The sequence below is a fragment of the Panicum virgatum genome, chromosome 7N (genome assembly GCF_016808335.1).
Source record: "Panicum virgatum strain AP13 chromosome 7N, P.virgatum_v5, whole genome shotgun sequence".
Lineage (NCBI taxonomy): Eukaryota > Viridiplantae > Streptophyta > Magnoliopsida > Poales > Poaceae > Panicum > Panicum virgatum.
Genome location: NC_053151.1, coordinates 23,997,942 through 24,014,327, shown reverse-complemented (window position 1 = coordinate 24,014,327; position 16,386 = coordinate 23,997,942). Strand labels below are relative to the sequence as shown.

General features: G+C 45.8%; 2 protein-coding genes, 1 long non-coding RNA gene and 1 pseudogene across 3 annotated transcripts; 3 read left to right on the top strand and 1 right to left on the bottom strand.

Moving 5' to 3' along the window:
* The first annotated feature begins 134 nt into the window (after positions 1-134).
* On the top strand, positions 135-684 carry LOC120680747. Its single transcript, XR_005677786.1, has 2 exons — positions 135-376; positions 458-684. It is a non-coding gene; the product is annotated as an uncharacterized LOC120680747 (long non-coding RNA).
* A 692-nt stretch (positions 685-1,376) lies between these two features.
* Positions 1,377-2,544, top strand: LOC120681052 (annotated as a pseudogene).
* A 658-nt stretch (positions 2,545-3,202) lies between these two features.
* Positions 3,203-9,296, top strand: LOC120683642 (F-box/kelch-repeat protein At1g67480-like). The gene is made up of 2 exons (XM_039965735.1): positions 3,203-3,739; positions 8,702-9,296. Exons 1-2 carry the CDS (start codon positions 3,213-3,215, stop codon positions 9,225-9,227), a joined length of 1,053 nt encoding a protein of 350 aa, XP_039821669.1. The 5' UTR covers positions 3,203-3,212; the 3' UTR covers positions 9,228-9,296.
* Positions 9,297-13,292: 3,996 nt separating this feature from the next.
* On the bottom strand, positions 13,293-15,534 carry LOC120682818. The gene is made up of 3 exons (XM_039964844.1): positions 15,198-15,534; positions 13,817-13,897; positions 13,293-13,730 (listed from the first exon to the last, which is right to left on the bottom strand). Exons 1-3 carry the CDS (start codon positions 15,382-15,384, stop codon positions 13,372-13,374), a joined length of 627 nt encoding a protein of 208 aa, XP_039820778.1. The 5' UTR covers positions 15,385-15,534; the 3' UTR covers positions 13,293-13,371.
* Between the last annotated feature and the right edge of the window lie 852 nt (positions 15,535-16,386).

Genomic DNA, 16,386 nt, shown 5'->3' with positions numbered 1-16,386 from the left:
CTAGCTAGCTTAGTAGTAGCTGATAGGTTAAATGCATGTTTAAGTAATGAGATGAGATTACCTAATATAATTCAGTTAAGCTAATAACTGAATCTGCTTGTTCTTAAGCAAATGAGGTGTTCCACAATCAGATGACATATAGTATCATTGTTGTCATTGTGCCTTGCTTGCTTTTTTTTTTACTGCTTTGCCACTGATTGAGCTGAGTAGGACCACAGACACACTAAAATAGGACAATGTTTTTTTACTGCACAAGCAATTAGGTGTCAGCAATACAACAATCTTGCATTGATATGGGTAAACTGGAAATAAGCAGACTGCCAGTGCAAAAGGAGGCCAGGGCATGACATCTTTTTGACTACATAATGGATGGATAGTATTAGGCTGTTTGAATACCTACAGCCTGACAAAATGGATGGATGGTCTTAGGCTGATTGTATCAATTTGTGCAATGCAGGTGATTGTTGAGAAGGCTGAGAGAAGTGATATTCCTGACATCGACAAGAAAAAGTCAGTTCTCAACTTCTCTACTAGATATCTGAAAATTATTTCTACTTAGGCTGAGAGGTGATTGTATGGACTCTTTTGTTTAATCTCGATGTATGAGCTCATATGGTTAAATTTTGCTGCTATAATTATATATTATATATGTTGTACAAATTATGCAATATTATTATATGAAAATATTTTTTTATGGGAAAAAAGTCTTCACCGCCGGTTCGTGTCTTCAACCGGCGGTGTTGATGTCCCCATCACCGACGGTTCCAGATACGAACCGGCGGTGATGGGTGCACATCACCAACGGTTGGCGCACGCATCACTGCCGGTTTATGAACCGGCGGTGATGAACCCCCGGCCATCATCGCCGGTTCTGGAACCGGCAGTGATGGCCCCGCTATCACCATCGACTTAAATCCAACGGTACCCAAAACTGTTGGTGATGCACTTTTAGAACCGGCGGTGATAGGGGTGGCTGTAGTAGTAGTGATGTTCTCACAGAAGAGAAACTATGTCATGAACTTCTGTTGATTATTCCAAATCCGATGAATATTTCTCAGTTAATCACTTAATTGGCGGTCTTTGAATTCGACTATTCTGCTGTAGGCAACTAGCCCTGGTGAAAATGGAAGCTGTTTTGACATTCGACCCGCTATTAATATAATGCTATGCTTTGCGTAGATATTGGGGCTATGTATGTAGGAGGGACCTGCTCCAACATCATTAATAAGGAGACCAAGGCTGCATATTCGACTAGAACAATCCACCCCAAGGCCTTTCATGATTGGATAGCATTTTATATGGCAAAAATAACAAAGTCAGATAAATATAAGTGGAAGAACATTATTTCAGTACCATTCAGGGGCGGAGGGCCCGTTATGGCCCAGTATGACTGGCGAGCGCCATACCTAAGCCCAGGCCCAAATTTTTTTTTCTCCCCCCGCTGCGTTCCGCCGGCCGCTCGCCCCACAGCCGCCTCTGCGCCGCGGCCGGACCCCTACGCCTCCGCGCCCCTCGCGCCCCGGGGTCTCCATTCCCGTCGTCGACCTCTCCCTCCCCGCGTCCCTCGCCGCCGCCGCCGCCGCCGCCGAGGCCGCCCGCAGCTGGGGCTTCTTCCACCTGGTCAACCACCACCGGGCCCTCGGCGTCCCCGAGGAGCACCCCGTGCGGGCGCTCGCCGCCGTGCGCGCCTTCAACGAGCTCCCCGCCGCCGAGCGCGCCGCGCCATGCCCGGCGGGGTCTCCTACTCCTCCAACGTCGACCTGTTTCGGGCCCCCGCCGCGGGTTGGCGCGACACCATCCAGATAGCGTTCGGGCCCGAGAGGCCCGACCCGGCGGCCGGCACGCATCCCAGCCGTCTGCCGCGACGAAGCCATCGAGTGGGATGCGCACGCCACCGCCGTGGGGCGCGCCCTGCTGGGGCTCCTCTCCGAGGGGCTTGGGCTCGGGCCCACGAGGCTGGAGGAGGCTTCGTGCCTCGAGGGTAAGGTCAGGGACTGCCACTACTACCCGGTGTGCCCCGAGCCCGAGCGCACCATGGGCCTCGTCTCGCACACAGACCCCGGCGTGCTCACCGTCCTCGCGCAGGATTGTGCGGGTGGCCTGCAGGTGAAGCAAAGTAGCAAACCGATGACGACGAGACGAGCTACTGGGTGGATGTGAAGCCTGTGCCCGGTGCGCTTGTAATCAACGTTGGGGACCTCTTGCAGGTACAATCAGATTGTTGTTACTTTGAAAGTAGCCAATTAATCCAACTGCAACCCGTATGATCAGAATCAAGTCATATCTGAAGTATCTGAATTCGGTCCTCTGCCAATTCAGTTCAATCTGTACCATTAACTCTTTGTCTCTTTGTGGGCTCTAAGTACTTCAAATAAGTTCACTTCACATCACTCAAAAACTCCAATGTTCTAAATACTTCAGTTCTTGTACTGCTTTTAAGCATTCAAACGGCAAAAGTACACCATTGCTGGTTACACTTACGTCTTGGCCAAATCATGGAAGTAAAATAGTTGTTACAGCCTTGCCTGTTGGATTGTTGGAACATATTGCTCCATAGTATGCAACTCTAGTATTACTTGGCCTGTTTAAATACTTGATATTTCGATTTCTGACAGAAACCATGTATAGAAATGCTGGTTAGCTTCCAAGCAAAAACTCAGAAACCATGTATATTTCGATTTCTGACAGAAACCATGTATATTTCGATGCCAAAGTATCCTAGACGCAACTAATAAATTTATCGGTATAACTCTATACTCTAATTGTATATCTCGTATTATATTTAATATTTTTACTCTAATGTTTCACTACTAATTGATATTTTCTCATTGTTTCACAGCTTATTTTGGTCCAATTGTTGATTTGATGAGTACTCTACATATTTTTCTTTATTTAAGGTATTTCTGAACGATGTTCTTGTTATGAACTTTTATTTCCGTATAATATATGACTATAGTCTATAAATACACCGCCACACCTAAATTTTCGGTAGTCCTCCGCCACTGGTACCATTCAAACCAATGTCCCTTGTAGTTCCAAATTGTGATGGATATCATGAATTTTTTTTTTGTGTGCAACATCACCAGGTAGCAAATAAGCAACGTCAACAAACACGGAAATCAACTCAAATATTGTATCAACTCAAATATTGTTCCTTGTTAACAGGGAGGCAACAATTGGCTAGGGAGTAGGCACTTGGTGCTACATTGACAATGCTTGCACTTGTTGCACCAAGAGAACCATTTGTTCAGTCACAGGCGTGCATCAGTGCTAGAATGCAGCTCAACTTTTCAGCTGAGATAAATCTCCCCTCCAGTATGATGATCCAAAAGCAGGACGATTCATACAGCGTGCTGATACCTGGTCTACCAGAAGATCTGGCAAAGATATGTCTTGCTCTTGTCCCTCGGAGCCATTTCTCTTTCATGAGTTCTGTGTCAAAGAGTTGGATGGCATTCATCGGCAGCAGGGAGTTCATCGCTGTTCGAAAGGAAATTGGGAAGCTTGAGGAATGGATTTATGTCCTGACCACTGGAGCAGGCGATCAGGGAAGCCGTTGGGAGGTGCTGGGGAGCCTGGAACAGAAGAAGAGGATACTTCCTCCTATGCCTGGACCAAAAAAAGCTGGATTTGGTGTTGTAGTTGTTGATGGAAAGCTTTTTGTTATGGCAGGCTATGCTGCTGACCATGGGAAAGAATTTGTTTCTGATGAGGTCTACTGCTATGATGCTTGTCTTAATCAAGTACTAATTGACGTAGACGCGGCCCGATCTTCCAAGAGGTAGGGTAGATTCGATTGGTGGAGTACGTGACGTTGGCGATCCGACTTCTAATCAGATACAAATTCGAAGCCTGCAACCGTTACACCACCGCTCCGCTAGTTATCAACTAATCACAACTTGATTGACCTCGCCAAGAAGGCTTTTCCTGCAAGCGAATCGAGAACACAAGCAAGAAAGGATAAACACGCAATCTGAAATTGCAGATGTGTATGAAGCGAAAAACAAAGTAGGGGTTCAAGAACTCGATTCCAAAGGACTAATCGACACAGTGGAGGAGATCAAGAACGGGGGCCCTGGATCACTGTAAAATGACTTGTCGCCACAGTTACAACAAATCAATCTCAGTTTTGCAAGGAAAACTAGAACTAAACAAAACCCGAGTCTAAGCGGCGGTGGCTACTGAGTTTATGGAAGAACTAGACGTCCTAGGGTTGACGGGCGACCAGGGGTGGGGCGCCCACAACATGGGCTTAAAGCCCGACACGATACACGGGCCATTGGCCCAAAAGAGGTGGCGCAGCACCTTTCCATATTCTGAACGTTGACTTTGTTTCGTGAATTGCTGTTGACTCCGAACAGATATGGACCTGAATCTGGTGGACTTGGAAAGGTTATGAAATTATCTTTCCAACCATATAAAGATCTCCTCAAACGGACTCCATATGTGGCGGTGGCGTTATTTTTGGTGCAGACTGTTTCTGGAATTCGAGAAGAAAACGAAGTCCAAATTGAAGACGAGTCGGACTTCAACGTGTACCTATCCGATGCAGCGATGTCCTCATCATCCTCCCCTTCTTGAATTGGAGTCGTCCTCGACACCATCCTATTATCAATCTCCTGCAAAAGGTTAGTGACAGCAAGATGCATTGTGCAAGACATAGGAGCATTTGGAAAAGATTCATATCGACAAAGCATAGTATAGCAAGGTGCATCATGATTATCACAAAGCTCAGCAGCAGCAGATTAGTAGCAATATAAACTCCTTTCAATTTAATTCATTTTGTTTTAGTATCAGAAGATTCATTGCTAACAATTTCAGCAAGCTTTTTAAAATATTCCCTAATATCAGCTGGCGATAAAGGAAGCAAAATATTTTTTTTGTCCTTATGCATGAGAGTATATGTATTAGTTCTACCATGGTTGCAGCATCAGTATCAAATTTCCATGGTCGTCCTAACAACAATGATAATGATTGCATAGGTACAACATCAAAATCAGCATAGTCACGATAAGAACCAACAGAAAAGTGTATGCGTGCTGATTTAGTTACCTTAGTCTTACCACAATTGGTGAACCATTCTAGGTAGTAAGGGTAAGGGATAGAACGAGTGGTCAAGCCAAGCTTCTTGACTAAATCTGAACTCACCAAGTTGCTGCAACTTCCGCTATCAATTATGGTGAGAACACGACAATCTTGAACAATGAGAAACATGTGGAACAAATTCTTGCGTTGGAGCTTCTCCTCATCCTCATGTTCTGCTTTAGAAGTCAACACACGCTGGACAAGAAGACTAGAAAAATCCGCCGTTGCAGCTATGGAATCAATTGCCTCACCCTCATCTTCCTCCGAATCTGCAACAATGTTAGCTGCAAGAACCAAATCATCCTCAACATCACTAGCACTTACATATCCATTACCATCAGGTGCAGCGATGAAAGCACGAGTACTTGGACAATCCTTCATGACATGTCCCATTTCCTTACAGCGGTGGCACACGATGTTTGCAGATCTAGTCGAAGAACCCTTTTCCAAAGTAGTATGCTTCTTGTGTTGTTGGGTCTGCACAATAGACACATTGCTTACCTCAGAAGCGGGCGCAGGAGCTGGTGGTGTTGTTGGTGGCTTAGCAACTGGCGCCTTGGGCTTCTCAACATCGGAACGCTGCTGAAACAATCTCCCAGTGTTGGACCTGAAAGAAAGTTGGTCTTGGCGGCGTCCCTGTACTTTTCGTTCTGCCTTAAGAGTAAGATGATACAATTGGGAAAAACGAGTCCATTCTTTGCAATCGAGAATATTTTAGATAGCACAGTTTAAACCACCAAAGAATCTAGCACTAGTTTTCTCATCATCCTCACGAATACCACAACGTGCTAGACCAATAAGCAATTCTTGATAATATTCCTCTACTCCCTTATCACCTTGTTTTAAAGTTTACAATTTTAAACGTAAATCACGTTGGTAATAAGAAGGAACAAAACGAGACTTCATGCGTTGTTTTAAAACAGGCCAAGTTTGAGGCACGGCAGCAGCATTACCAGCATTGCAAAGATCATTCCACCAAAACAGAGCAAAGCTAGTAAATTCACTAGTAGCAAGTCCAACTAAATGAGAATTAAATTTTTATTCAACAGTAAGTTCCCAATCTAAATAAGCTTCAGGATCAGCAGTGCCAGTAAAAGAAATCATGGTAAATTTGACTTTAGCAAAAGAATCATTATTACCACGATTTTGATAACCTCCCATACCTTAGAGATTGCGCCGAAGACGGTCCGCATCACGAGCATCAGCATCAAGGTCGGCATCCTCATCCTCATCGTCGGCATCCCCATAAGGTTGGCGTCGGTGTCGCCGTGGAGGGGGACGTTGTTGAACATGTTCAACCCGGGTGACCAGGCCGTTGATAGTGTGCATCAGCTCATCAAACTTCCCGTTGATGTAGGTGCGCTGGTCATCAACAAGTCTCTGATGTTCATTCTTTGACACACACTCGTTGAAGTCCGTAGGTGACTCTCCTTCTGTCCCTGACATGGTTAGCAGATAGCAAAAGACAACACTACCCAGGTATTATCCCTATCAACTAAAAGCTACTGGGTGGTGGTGATAGTGGAGTGCAAAATCTCAAACAGCTTACCACCGTCTTGCAAGTGTTCTTACTAAAACCAAACAGAATGGTACAATATGTTGTCGAGCTGGGTGTAACAGTTGCAAGATGAACCTGTGCTGATTAGAAGAATATGTGTAGCTTGGACAGGCACAATATGGTAGCAAGGGATTAGCAATAAACGCAACAGAGTAGCAAAGTTGAATAAGTATCCAAGGCACAAGTCACAATTGCTGGCTAAGATATGTCCCTAGGCGTAGCACAATAAGTTGGAACAAAGAACAATGGATAAAGCTAAAAGAACAAGCAAAACAGCACTGGCGCAATTGTTTTTATTCTTTTTGCCGATATTTCTCCAGGACTAGTAGGAATCAAGATTTTTTATTTTCTCAACTATTTTTTTTTATATTTTTCTCTGAATCAGGATCACAGGAAATGGAACCACAAAAATTTTCACCTTAAACAGAGGTGGAATGTGGCCTACACAAAATCAGGAACGTTTCCTGAAAACAACTTCGGAGTCTCAAAACTCTATGTTTGTGAATTTTTTTGAATTTCTGAGATCGACCCCAAATGGTGAAGCAATTTTATCGCATGTGCAAAATTTCGTCACCTTTCTGCTGTAAAAAATTGAGCCAAAACGGAGCACCGAGCGAAAAGTTATGCCCGTTTTACCGAAGGTAACTCAAGTTATGGTTTTTGCTCTTCACAACTTGGCAGATCGGGTGACGGCGGCTAGGGCAAAGCTTCCCTATTCTCCAACACAAAACCACAGCTGAGCAAAGCTTCTCAGCAAGCAAACAACCTTGGGCAAAACATCCCTAGTGTATGCAGCAAGGGTATCGCCAGATGAAATCAAGAAGGGCTGCGATGCATGGCGAAAACACAAGGCGGCTTGCAACCAATCTAGGGCTTGCGCGGCAAGAGTTCACACAAGGCGGCTAGCGAGGGCAAGTCAAGTAGCGTGAGGGCTCGACTTGTTGGTGGGGTAAAGGTGGATGGGACGGCGGCGGAAACAAAAACAGCGACGGGCGGTTGACTACAACTACGAACACACTAAACTAGCAACAAGACTCGACCACGAAGGAGAACTCAACTAAGCGAAACTGAAACGAAAATTACAGAGGCTAAAACAGGTTATGGGACAACAAAAAGTGTAAATTTTTTTGGGCTTTTTGTGGACTGTAGGTAAAGGAACAAGATGAATCTAAAGGAGAAACACGAAATTATACCTCACGGTAAACTTGAATCCTGATACCACTTGACGTAGACGCGGCCCGATCTCCCGAGAGGTAGGGTAGATTCGATTGGTGGAGTATGTGACGTTGGCGATCTGACTTCTAATTAGACACGAATTCAAAGCCTGCAACCGTTACACCACCGCTCTGCTGGTTATCAACCAAGCACAACTTGATTGACCTCGCCGAGAAGGCTTTTCCTGCAAGTGAATCGAGAACACAAGCAAGAAAGGATAAACACGCAATCTGAAATTGCAGATGTGTATGAAGCGAAAAAACAAAATAGGGGTTCAAGAACTCGATTCCAAAGGACTAATCGACACAGTGGAGGAGATCAAGAACGGGGGCCCTGGATCACTGTAAAAGGATTTGTCGCCACAGTTACAACGAATCAATTTCAGTTTCGCAAGGAAAACTAGAACTAAACAAAATGAGTCTAAGCGGCGGCGGCTACTGAGTTTATGGAAGAACCAGGCGTCCTAGGGTTGAGGGCGACCAGAGGTGGGGCGCCCACAACATGGGCTTAAAGCCCGACACGATCCACGGGCCATTGGCCCAAAAGAGGTGGCGCAGTACTTTTTCAGATTCTGGACGTTGACTTTTTTCGTAAATTGCCGTTGACTCCGAATAGATATGGACCTGAATCTGGTGGCATTGGAAAGGTTATGAAATTATATTTCCAACCATATAAAGATCTCCTCAAACGGACTCCATATGTGGCTGTGGCGTTATTTTTGGTGAAGACTGTTTCTGGAATCCGAGAAGGAAACGAAGTCCAAGTTGAAGACGAGTCGGACTTCAATGTGTACCTATCCGATGCAGCGATGTCCTCATCACTAATTCATATCTTCTCAAAATCCAGGTGGACAGCACTTGCCAAGATGAACGTTGCACGATGCGACTTCGCATACGCAGAGGTCAATGGTGTAATATATGCAGCTGGTGGATTTGGACCTGATGGTGATAGCCTGAGCAGCGTTGAAGCATACAATCCACCGCAGAACAAATGGATACTGATGCAGAGTCTTCGCAGGCCGAGGTGGGGCTGCTTTGCTTGTGGGCTCAATGACAAGCTGTACATCCTGGGTGGCCGTTCAAGCTTCACCATTGGCAATTCTCGCTCTGTCGACGTGTATGACGCTGATCGGAACGCTTGGGAGGAGATCAAGAGAGGATGTGTGATGGCCACCTCTCATGCTATTCTTGAAAAGAGGCTGTTCTGCATTGAGTGGAAGAATCAGAGGTCACTTGCAACATTTAACCCGGCAGACAACTCTTGGGAGAGGATCCTGGTGCCGCTTACTGGCAGTTCCAGCACCCGATTCTGCCTCGGGGTGCTCGGCATGAAGGTCCTGCTATTCTCACTGGAGGAAGAACCTGGGTAGCAGACACTGATGTATGACCCGGCAGCACCAACAGGATGTGAGTGGCAGACGTCTCAGCTCAAGCCTTCAGGATCGTGCATATGCTGTGTAACCATTGAAGTTTGATGGTATGGATATGTCGAAATGGGATCATCGTATTCTAGTTCTACTGCATCTTTGATCTTCTGAAAATTTGGCCAAATGATGTGCATTGGTGTTCATAGTTATATACCAGATAACTTTCTACTTTATGGTGCTGCTGCACTTCTCCTTGTAATTGGATTCATTTATAATTTTGTAAAGTACCATATTATTTTAATTCATTAATAACAGCAGAAATCACTTAAATGTGTATTGTTTTTTTTGTTTAACTGGACAGTGTCGTTTAAGTTTCTTGCTATAATGCGCATGTGGTGGCAAGTCCCGCGGAGATTTAATGCCCAGCAGCTCCGTCAGCCAATAGCAGCAGTGGTAGCAGCTCTCCGCGGGGCGCCGAGCGGGCGTATTGCCAGACGCCCGCCTCCCTCTCTCTCTCCTCGTTTCTCTCTCTTCCACGTATATATCCGCCCGCTCCCTGCCGGCTATAATACATGCTCTAATGCAGCTTCCCTGAAGAAGCTCAAGAAGTATCTTTTTCTTTACTATCAGAGAAGGCTTCGATCTGTCTACCAGCATCCACCCACTGAACCACGTCCTCTGGATGATCTGGGGCTCTGCTTCTTGATGAAGTGAAGTCTATAGAATCAAGACAAATTAAAGGGGCATGTCAAGAATGCAAAATTTGACTTAGATTTCACTGGTTCATGTGTGTATAAAATAATGTATATTTTAACATATATTATATTTACGCAGTTTGAATCTTTACCCTGGGCTTTGCTTCAACGAATAACATATTTTTGCTTCCTGGGACAATGACAGAATTTCTATTGACACAACCAGTTTAGGCACGGTTTGGGTCATATTCTTGTACATCAAAGCCAAAACTCTGCTATAGCTAGTAACAATGAAATTACAAGACAACTTTTTTAGACAATTTCTTATGTGAAAATTTTACACAGAATCTTTATTTCTAACAACTTGAATTAAAATGTTATTTTTTTCTGCTTGAAACGATCTCTGCCATTGACTAGAATTAAAAAGTGTATTTGGACATTTAGTTTCCCTATATATGCATCTTGTCCATATATTAACTGCTCCTGATACTCAGGACACCTCAACTTTAATCCATCTTGCACTATAAGACACATTTATTCTAACGAATAAAGTTCTCCATCCTCAAGTTGACAAACCAGAACCGTTCCTCATGCAAAAAAGAAGTCAAAATAAAATCTGCAGCAGGATGGCATTAAATGAGACAGTGCAAACAATATTTAAAATTCTGACCCCCTTCTTTTCAGAAACTGCCTGTTGCATAGATGGCCGCGATGAAGGCGGCAGCCGGCTGTCTCCATCTCCATCTCCTTCCTCCAGCATCCCCTCCAGCATCTCCGTCTCCTTGGGTGTGGGCGTCGATCCCGGACGCCGGCTGCCAGATCCGGCGCCTGCGCCACCGCTGGCTGCAATTCCCCTCGCGTCGCGGGGTCACCAACTGCTGGACGCGGTTCTGCAGATCTGCGCAGCGAGCGGGCCTCGCGGTGGCCGTGGCGACGGCGGCGGTGGCAGAGGCTTCTGTCACCGGGGCGCAGGCAGCCACCACCATCGTGCGGCTGACGAGCCGCAGACGCTGCGTGCCGGGCGCCGCCGCCTAGCGAGGGGAGTGGGCGGCGGTTCAGATCCAGGCCGCTTTCCGTGGCTACCTGGCGGTGCCCAGGTGGCTGCGCGGGTTCCTCGGCGGCGGCAGGAAGGCTACCAGCCCAAAGCGCAGCGCCCGGTGACGCCCCTCCGGGAGTACACGGCGGCGCCGGGAGTGGCGGACGACAAGCAGGGCCGCGTCGGTGTTGCAGGTGTGGCCTAGGCTCTCCTGCCTCGCCATCCCCGGCCCAGTTGTGCTCCCGCAGTTCCTCGTCGTGAGGGCCTCCGGCTTCGACGACGGAGAGGCTAGCTCTGGGTTTGGCGACTACTTCTAGCGATGACATCTTCGTTTTTTTTTTGCCTGTGTCTTCTACGCAGTTCCAGAGGCTAGTGTCATCTTGGCTTCAATCTGCAGATTCTCTTACTCCGAAGACAGGTTCCATCTGCACTTTGTTCCGGTGGACTATGCACGTACCTATATTAGCCACTTTTGTAGCATGGTATTCGTGGCAGACGAGGCTACAGATGGTTTGCTAGACTTGGAGTTCGTGGCTGTTTGAAGTGGGCCAAGTCTGGTCTGTTTGGTAGCATTGGCTTGGAAAGAAGGGGGAGCAGCACCAGGTGACTTTGTCTATGTCGTACTTGTTCGGTACTGATTCTTCGGTGCCAGGAAGAAATTCCAAAGTCTGACCTTAACTGGTTGTACTTGTCAATAGCCTTGCAGAAGGCATTGTTTGGATTCCGAAGAATTGCTCTCTAGGGTATAAACCTATGATCTTGCCTTAATTGGTTGGGTCGCTGCAATGGCGGTGCGTGCGCGTATCGTTTCCACGTTGATGGCGTTGTCATAGGAGTCTTATTCAAAGTCCAGGTGTTGCTATGGTAATGAAGGAGGCAAGGAGCTGAAAATGAAGTTGTATGTTGTATTTTGCTATGGCATGATTTTTTGTCATGTCGTTTTTTTTGTTCCTTTTACTCTTGAGGATGTGTGTATCCTAGTTATGCAGAGGCCGGGTTGGATCTTAGTATGATTGTATCATCTTGATGTAATTATCTAAGATCAATAAAGCTTCCCTTTTTTTAAAAAAAGGCATCTATATTCTTTTCCTCACTTTAATGAATAGGCAGAGCTATTGCCAAAGAAAAAGGTTGTACTTTGTTTGAACCATATGTGATTTTGTAAAGTAATTTCTGTGTTGCAGTTATGCCAAATTGATTCCTTGACCGCAGCAGCATCTCTTATGCATCCACCTATGTATCAACTACTTGAATGTAAAAGCACATCAGCATCGATTGCCTTGTTCTTATGTTACTGAACTAAGAATTTAAATTTCAGTTGAATGGTCACACACCATTAGAAAAGGTACAAAAATTGTTCTAGAAGTTCTCAATGATTCTTCAAAAAATAGAGATTGGCATACCATTTTCTTTGTCCATGAAACAAGGATTTTATTAGACTTCATTTTTTTGTTTTTTGGAATCTTTGGAACTTCACTTTGAGCTTAGCAAACAGTGCAATTCTAACTTTTTGTATTTTTCATGTATTTTCACGTTGAGTTGATTTTTTCCTTCAAGTTATGTGCATAGCCTCCGATCATTTCTCCATACATTATTATACAATCAATTTTTTTTTAAAAAAACTTTGTTTTCCCTATTTCCTTGTATTTTTTGGAAGCAACAGGAGGGGACGCGCATTCCCTACTGATTATATATAAATTAAAAGAAGAAAAAGTCTTTACAGCAAAGTCTCAAGAGACAAAAAAAAGTTACGAAGAAAATTAAGCCAAGCAAGAAAATTAACCAAAGGAGTTTATCCATGCTTCCAAAAGTTCTTGTTGCTTGGGTTTCACACGACGCAAAAGCAGCATGAGCTCTTTCTTGAAAAAAACTTTGCATTGAGGCAAAGAAATATACTATGGTGAAAAATACATGATTGATGAGACAGCAGACCTATCCTCCGAGGTTATTATCTGTAATAACATTGGCATTATTCTGATGCTTTTGGTTTAGATTTTAACCAAAAATACACACATGCAGACACACTAAATATTGGCCTTATTCTGATGCTTTTGGTTAGTACGACCAAGCTTTTCTATACATAGTGTGCGCGTGCATGCTCTCCGACTTATTTCAACAAATATCATCGACATATTCTATTATGGATATGCAAAATCTGAGGGGGCCAACAAAGGTTTCTTCTTTTGCTAGTCACTTGACATTGCAAATAGTAAGAATGTTGACAGTCTAGCAAATAAAGTCAGACAGAATGATCAATACAATTTCAGAAACTAGTCGTGTATATTTTTAGCCACATTATCTTTCCTTTATCTTTTTTCTTATTATGCTCTTTCAGCATTTCAGAAATGAAAAGGAATATATATATTAGAAACTTAATTAGTTTTTTTACAAAATCATAATATTCGACATCATAATACTAGTTTACTTTGTCCTTATTATGCTCTTTTCTCTCCTTCATGCGGCTTGTGAAGCTATGCTTCCAGATTAAGCTTGGGAAGCAGCCTGACCTTGATGACTTCTTCGATTTCTTGCCTTTGCGAGAAGACTTCATGTGTTCCTCAGCATGAACAGCGACATCGCCATTCTCCAAGTCACTACTGCCATCGTTGACGCTGTCATCATCGTCGTCATAATGCTGCTTCTCCTGAAGAAGCTCAATAAGTCTCTGCTTCTTCTGAATCAGAGAAGGCTTCGATCTGTCTACCGGCATCCGCCCACTGAAGGATGTTATTAGTCTCGGATGACCTGGGGTACTGCTTCGTGATGGCGTGAAATCTTCAGAGTCAAGATGAATAAACAAGTCAAAAGAATGCGAAAATGGACATGGACTGTGCAGGTCTACATTCTAGCTCAGGCTTTACCTCCCCTGACGCTGTAAAAATCATCTTCGGCGTCGGAATCTAACCAGGACCTTGCTTCAAAGAATGACTCATCTTTGCTTCCTGGCACAATTAACAGATACTATATGTTAAAACAGACTAAAAATATGCATAGATTTGTCTCATAAAGTGTATATAGAAGTAGAAGCCAAAAACAGTTGCAATTTAGACAGTCACCGAGTGATGCCTTTCTTTGATCAAACATACTGCTGTAGCTTCAGCTACGGCTTAGAAGAAATGCACTGTGGAAATTCAAGGGACCCATGGCACACGTGGTAACATTGAGAGCACAAGAAAAATTCTGGAAAACACAAGCAAGTAGTTGCCATCTAGACTCTGCGTTCTTCTTCGTGAGGAGAATGAAAAGTATGACATTTTTTTGTTTTAAAAAACCTCTACACATACTATTGAATTCCTAACGTTACAATGTCTATGTTTTCTTCTCGCCGAAAGAAGATTTCTGCCATTGACTATAATTATAAAAAACAATATTTTGGACATTGATTCTTCTACGTACGCATCTCGCCCATTACTCAGTCCTAGATATTGAGAAAAATCCTCACATTTAAGCCCCTGTTGCCACACGGCCGCACTCATTCACTCCAGGAAATAAGTAGTCTCTCCGGCCTTCCTGGCATTGACAAACAAGCTAGGATCGTACCTCCTCACCTCATACAATTCGGGGATGAACTCCTCCACAGGACACCATCAAACTCTGACAGGGACAGCACTCTCCTTGAGACACGTACGCACCTTGTAGTCCTTGACAATCGGATCCTGGCCAATGGTGCCCATGAGACGTGCGTCCTGAAGCTGCATTTGGCCCTCCACATGTTAGGTGCAGGACGCACGCAGGATCATATCGTCGTCGTCTCAATCAGTCTGTCAGGTGATCCAACGCCCGAACGAACTGTCCCGGCGACCCCGCGATCGTCGGCCCGTCCATCCTGACCACTACTCACCGCAGGAACACAACAATCCTACCGAACGGAACCCAACTAACCGTGGAGCCTTGCGCGTGTCCAGGACTCCAGCAGGTGCAGAGAGATAACATAGTTAATTCGTTTTAATCGCTTTTGCATGATTGCATCGACCGATAATTATCTCTTTTTTCTTGTTGCAAAAGGGGTTAAAGGTGAACAAACAGTGGCGCGTCGTTGTCAGGATCGATTGAGGAGAATGCTGGTTGGTTGAATAATCAAGAGCAGGCAAGATATGCTGTGGCAAAGTAAAAAAAAAACTCTACGTTGCTTCTAGGGAGTCATCAAGATCCATTTGACCGGTGGTCACCAAGAATCCCAAGATCGTAGCAAGAACAAGAATGAAGGAACGATGGCGTAACGGGGCAGAGATCCTCGCGTACCGTTCTCGGTGCCGTTCCGGATGTCCACCGGGACTGCGGCGACGGTTACTGCGCTGGGGTCATCGGCGTTCGCGGCGGCGGCCGCAGCCGCGGCGAATGGATCGGATTGGAACCCGTCATCCGCCGCCGCCGCAACCGGATTGGCGCCGTCGGAGGCGGCTCTCGCGCCGGCGATCCCGAGCCTCATGTTGTCGCGGTGGGCAGCAGATGGAATGGGAGGGAAGTGGCCGGGGACTGAACGAGCCAAGGAAGGAATCGGCCGGAGGGGAAGGAAGCTCCGCGCACGGCATGGATTTTGAAGGGCGCCGCCTCGCGTCGCGTGGGCGGCGGCCGTGTCGCTCTCGACGGATTGGTCGGATGGCGCGCTCGCGAGGTGCCACGTCACGTAGGCCCCACGCCGGTCGAATTATCTAAAGAGCCGTGGCGCGCGTGGATCAGACGATGATTTCCGCCAATTCTCCTGCAGGCTGCAGCTAACCAGCAGACACGGCTCCAGATTGATCTGTCTAGCTAGCTATGTTTATTATTATTATTATTATTATTATTATTATTATTATTATTATTATTATTATTATTATTATTATTATTATTATTTGGCATGAATACCTGCCAATGCAAATGTGCTTGCACGTCGTGCTCTGCACGACCAAACTAGTTTCTGCAGCAACCAACCACGCATGCAGCTGTGCTGCTATATAGTTCTCCAGGCTCCAGCTACGTGCCTGCAGGCTGCAGCCTCTCTCTGTTCGCTTCGAGGACTCGTTAAGTTTTTTTTTCATCGAAAGACAGGACTCTGTACACGCTGCAATGAAAAAGCGGTCGTCCTACTCGTATCCCCTCGCGATCGACAGGAGACCTGCAACTACGGGCGCGTCTATGCGGCCATAGAATTCCATCCATCACCTGAAGGCCCACCAAGCCCTCCCCGGTCTCCTCGCCGCCGCCCTGCTCCGACGCCACCTCCGACACCTCCGCTGCTGCCGCCACCCCTAACCTTCCTCATCACAGTGCCGCCCGGCTGTCATCGTGCCGCCTTCTCTTCACCCCGCCGCCGTCCACCGCCCACCGTCCCCCGCCCACCGAGTTCTACCTCGCTCGACCGCCGCCCCCGACCCCCTCCTCAAAGGTCGGCAGCCATGAAAATCCCAGCAACCTGAAAAATTAAGTTCCACCGCCTCACTCCACCACC

Excerpts from the sequence above, each read along its gene's own strand:
- LOC120683642 (XM_039965735.1), top strand. The coding sequence starts at position 3,213 with ATGCTTGCACTTGTTGCACCAAGAGAACCATTTGTTCAGTCACAGGCG. Across the intron at positions 3,740-8,701 it reads TGCTATGATGCTTGTCTTAA|CAGGTGGACAGCACTTGCCA; the intron begins TCAAGTACTAAT and ends CTTCTCAAAATC.
- LOC120682818 (XM_039964844.1), bottom strand. The coding sequence starts at position 15,384 with ATGAGGCTCGGGATCGCCGGCGCGAGAGCCGCCTCCGACGGCGCCAAT. Across the intron at positions 13,898-15,197 it reads CCGGAACGGCACCGAGAACG|GAAGCAAAGATGAGTCATTC; the intron begins GTACGCGAGGAT and ends TAATTGTGCCAG. Across the intron at positions 13,731-13,816 it reads TTTTTACAGCGTCAGGGGAG|ATTTCACGCCATCACGAAGC; the intron begins GTAAAGCCTGAG and ends TTGACTCTGAAG.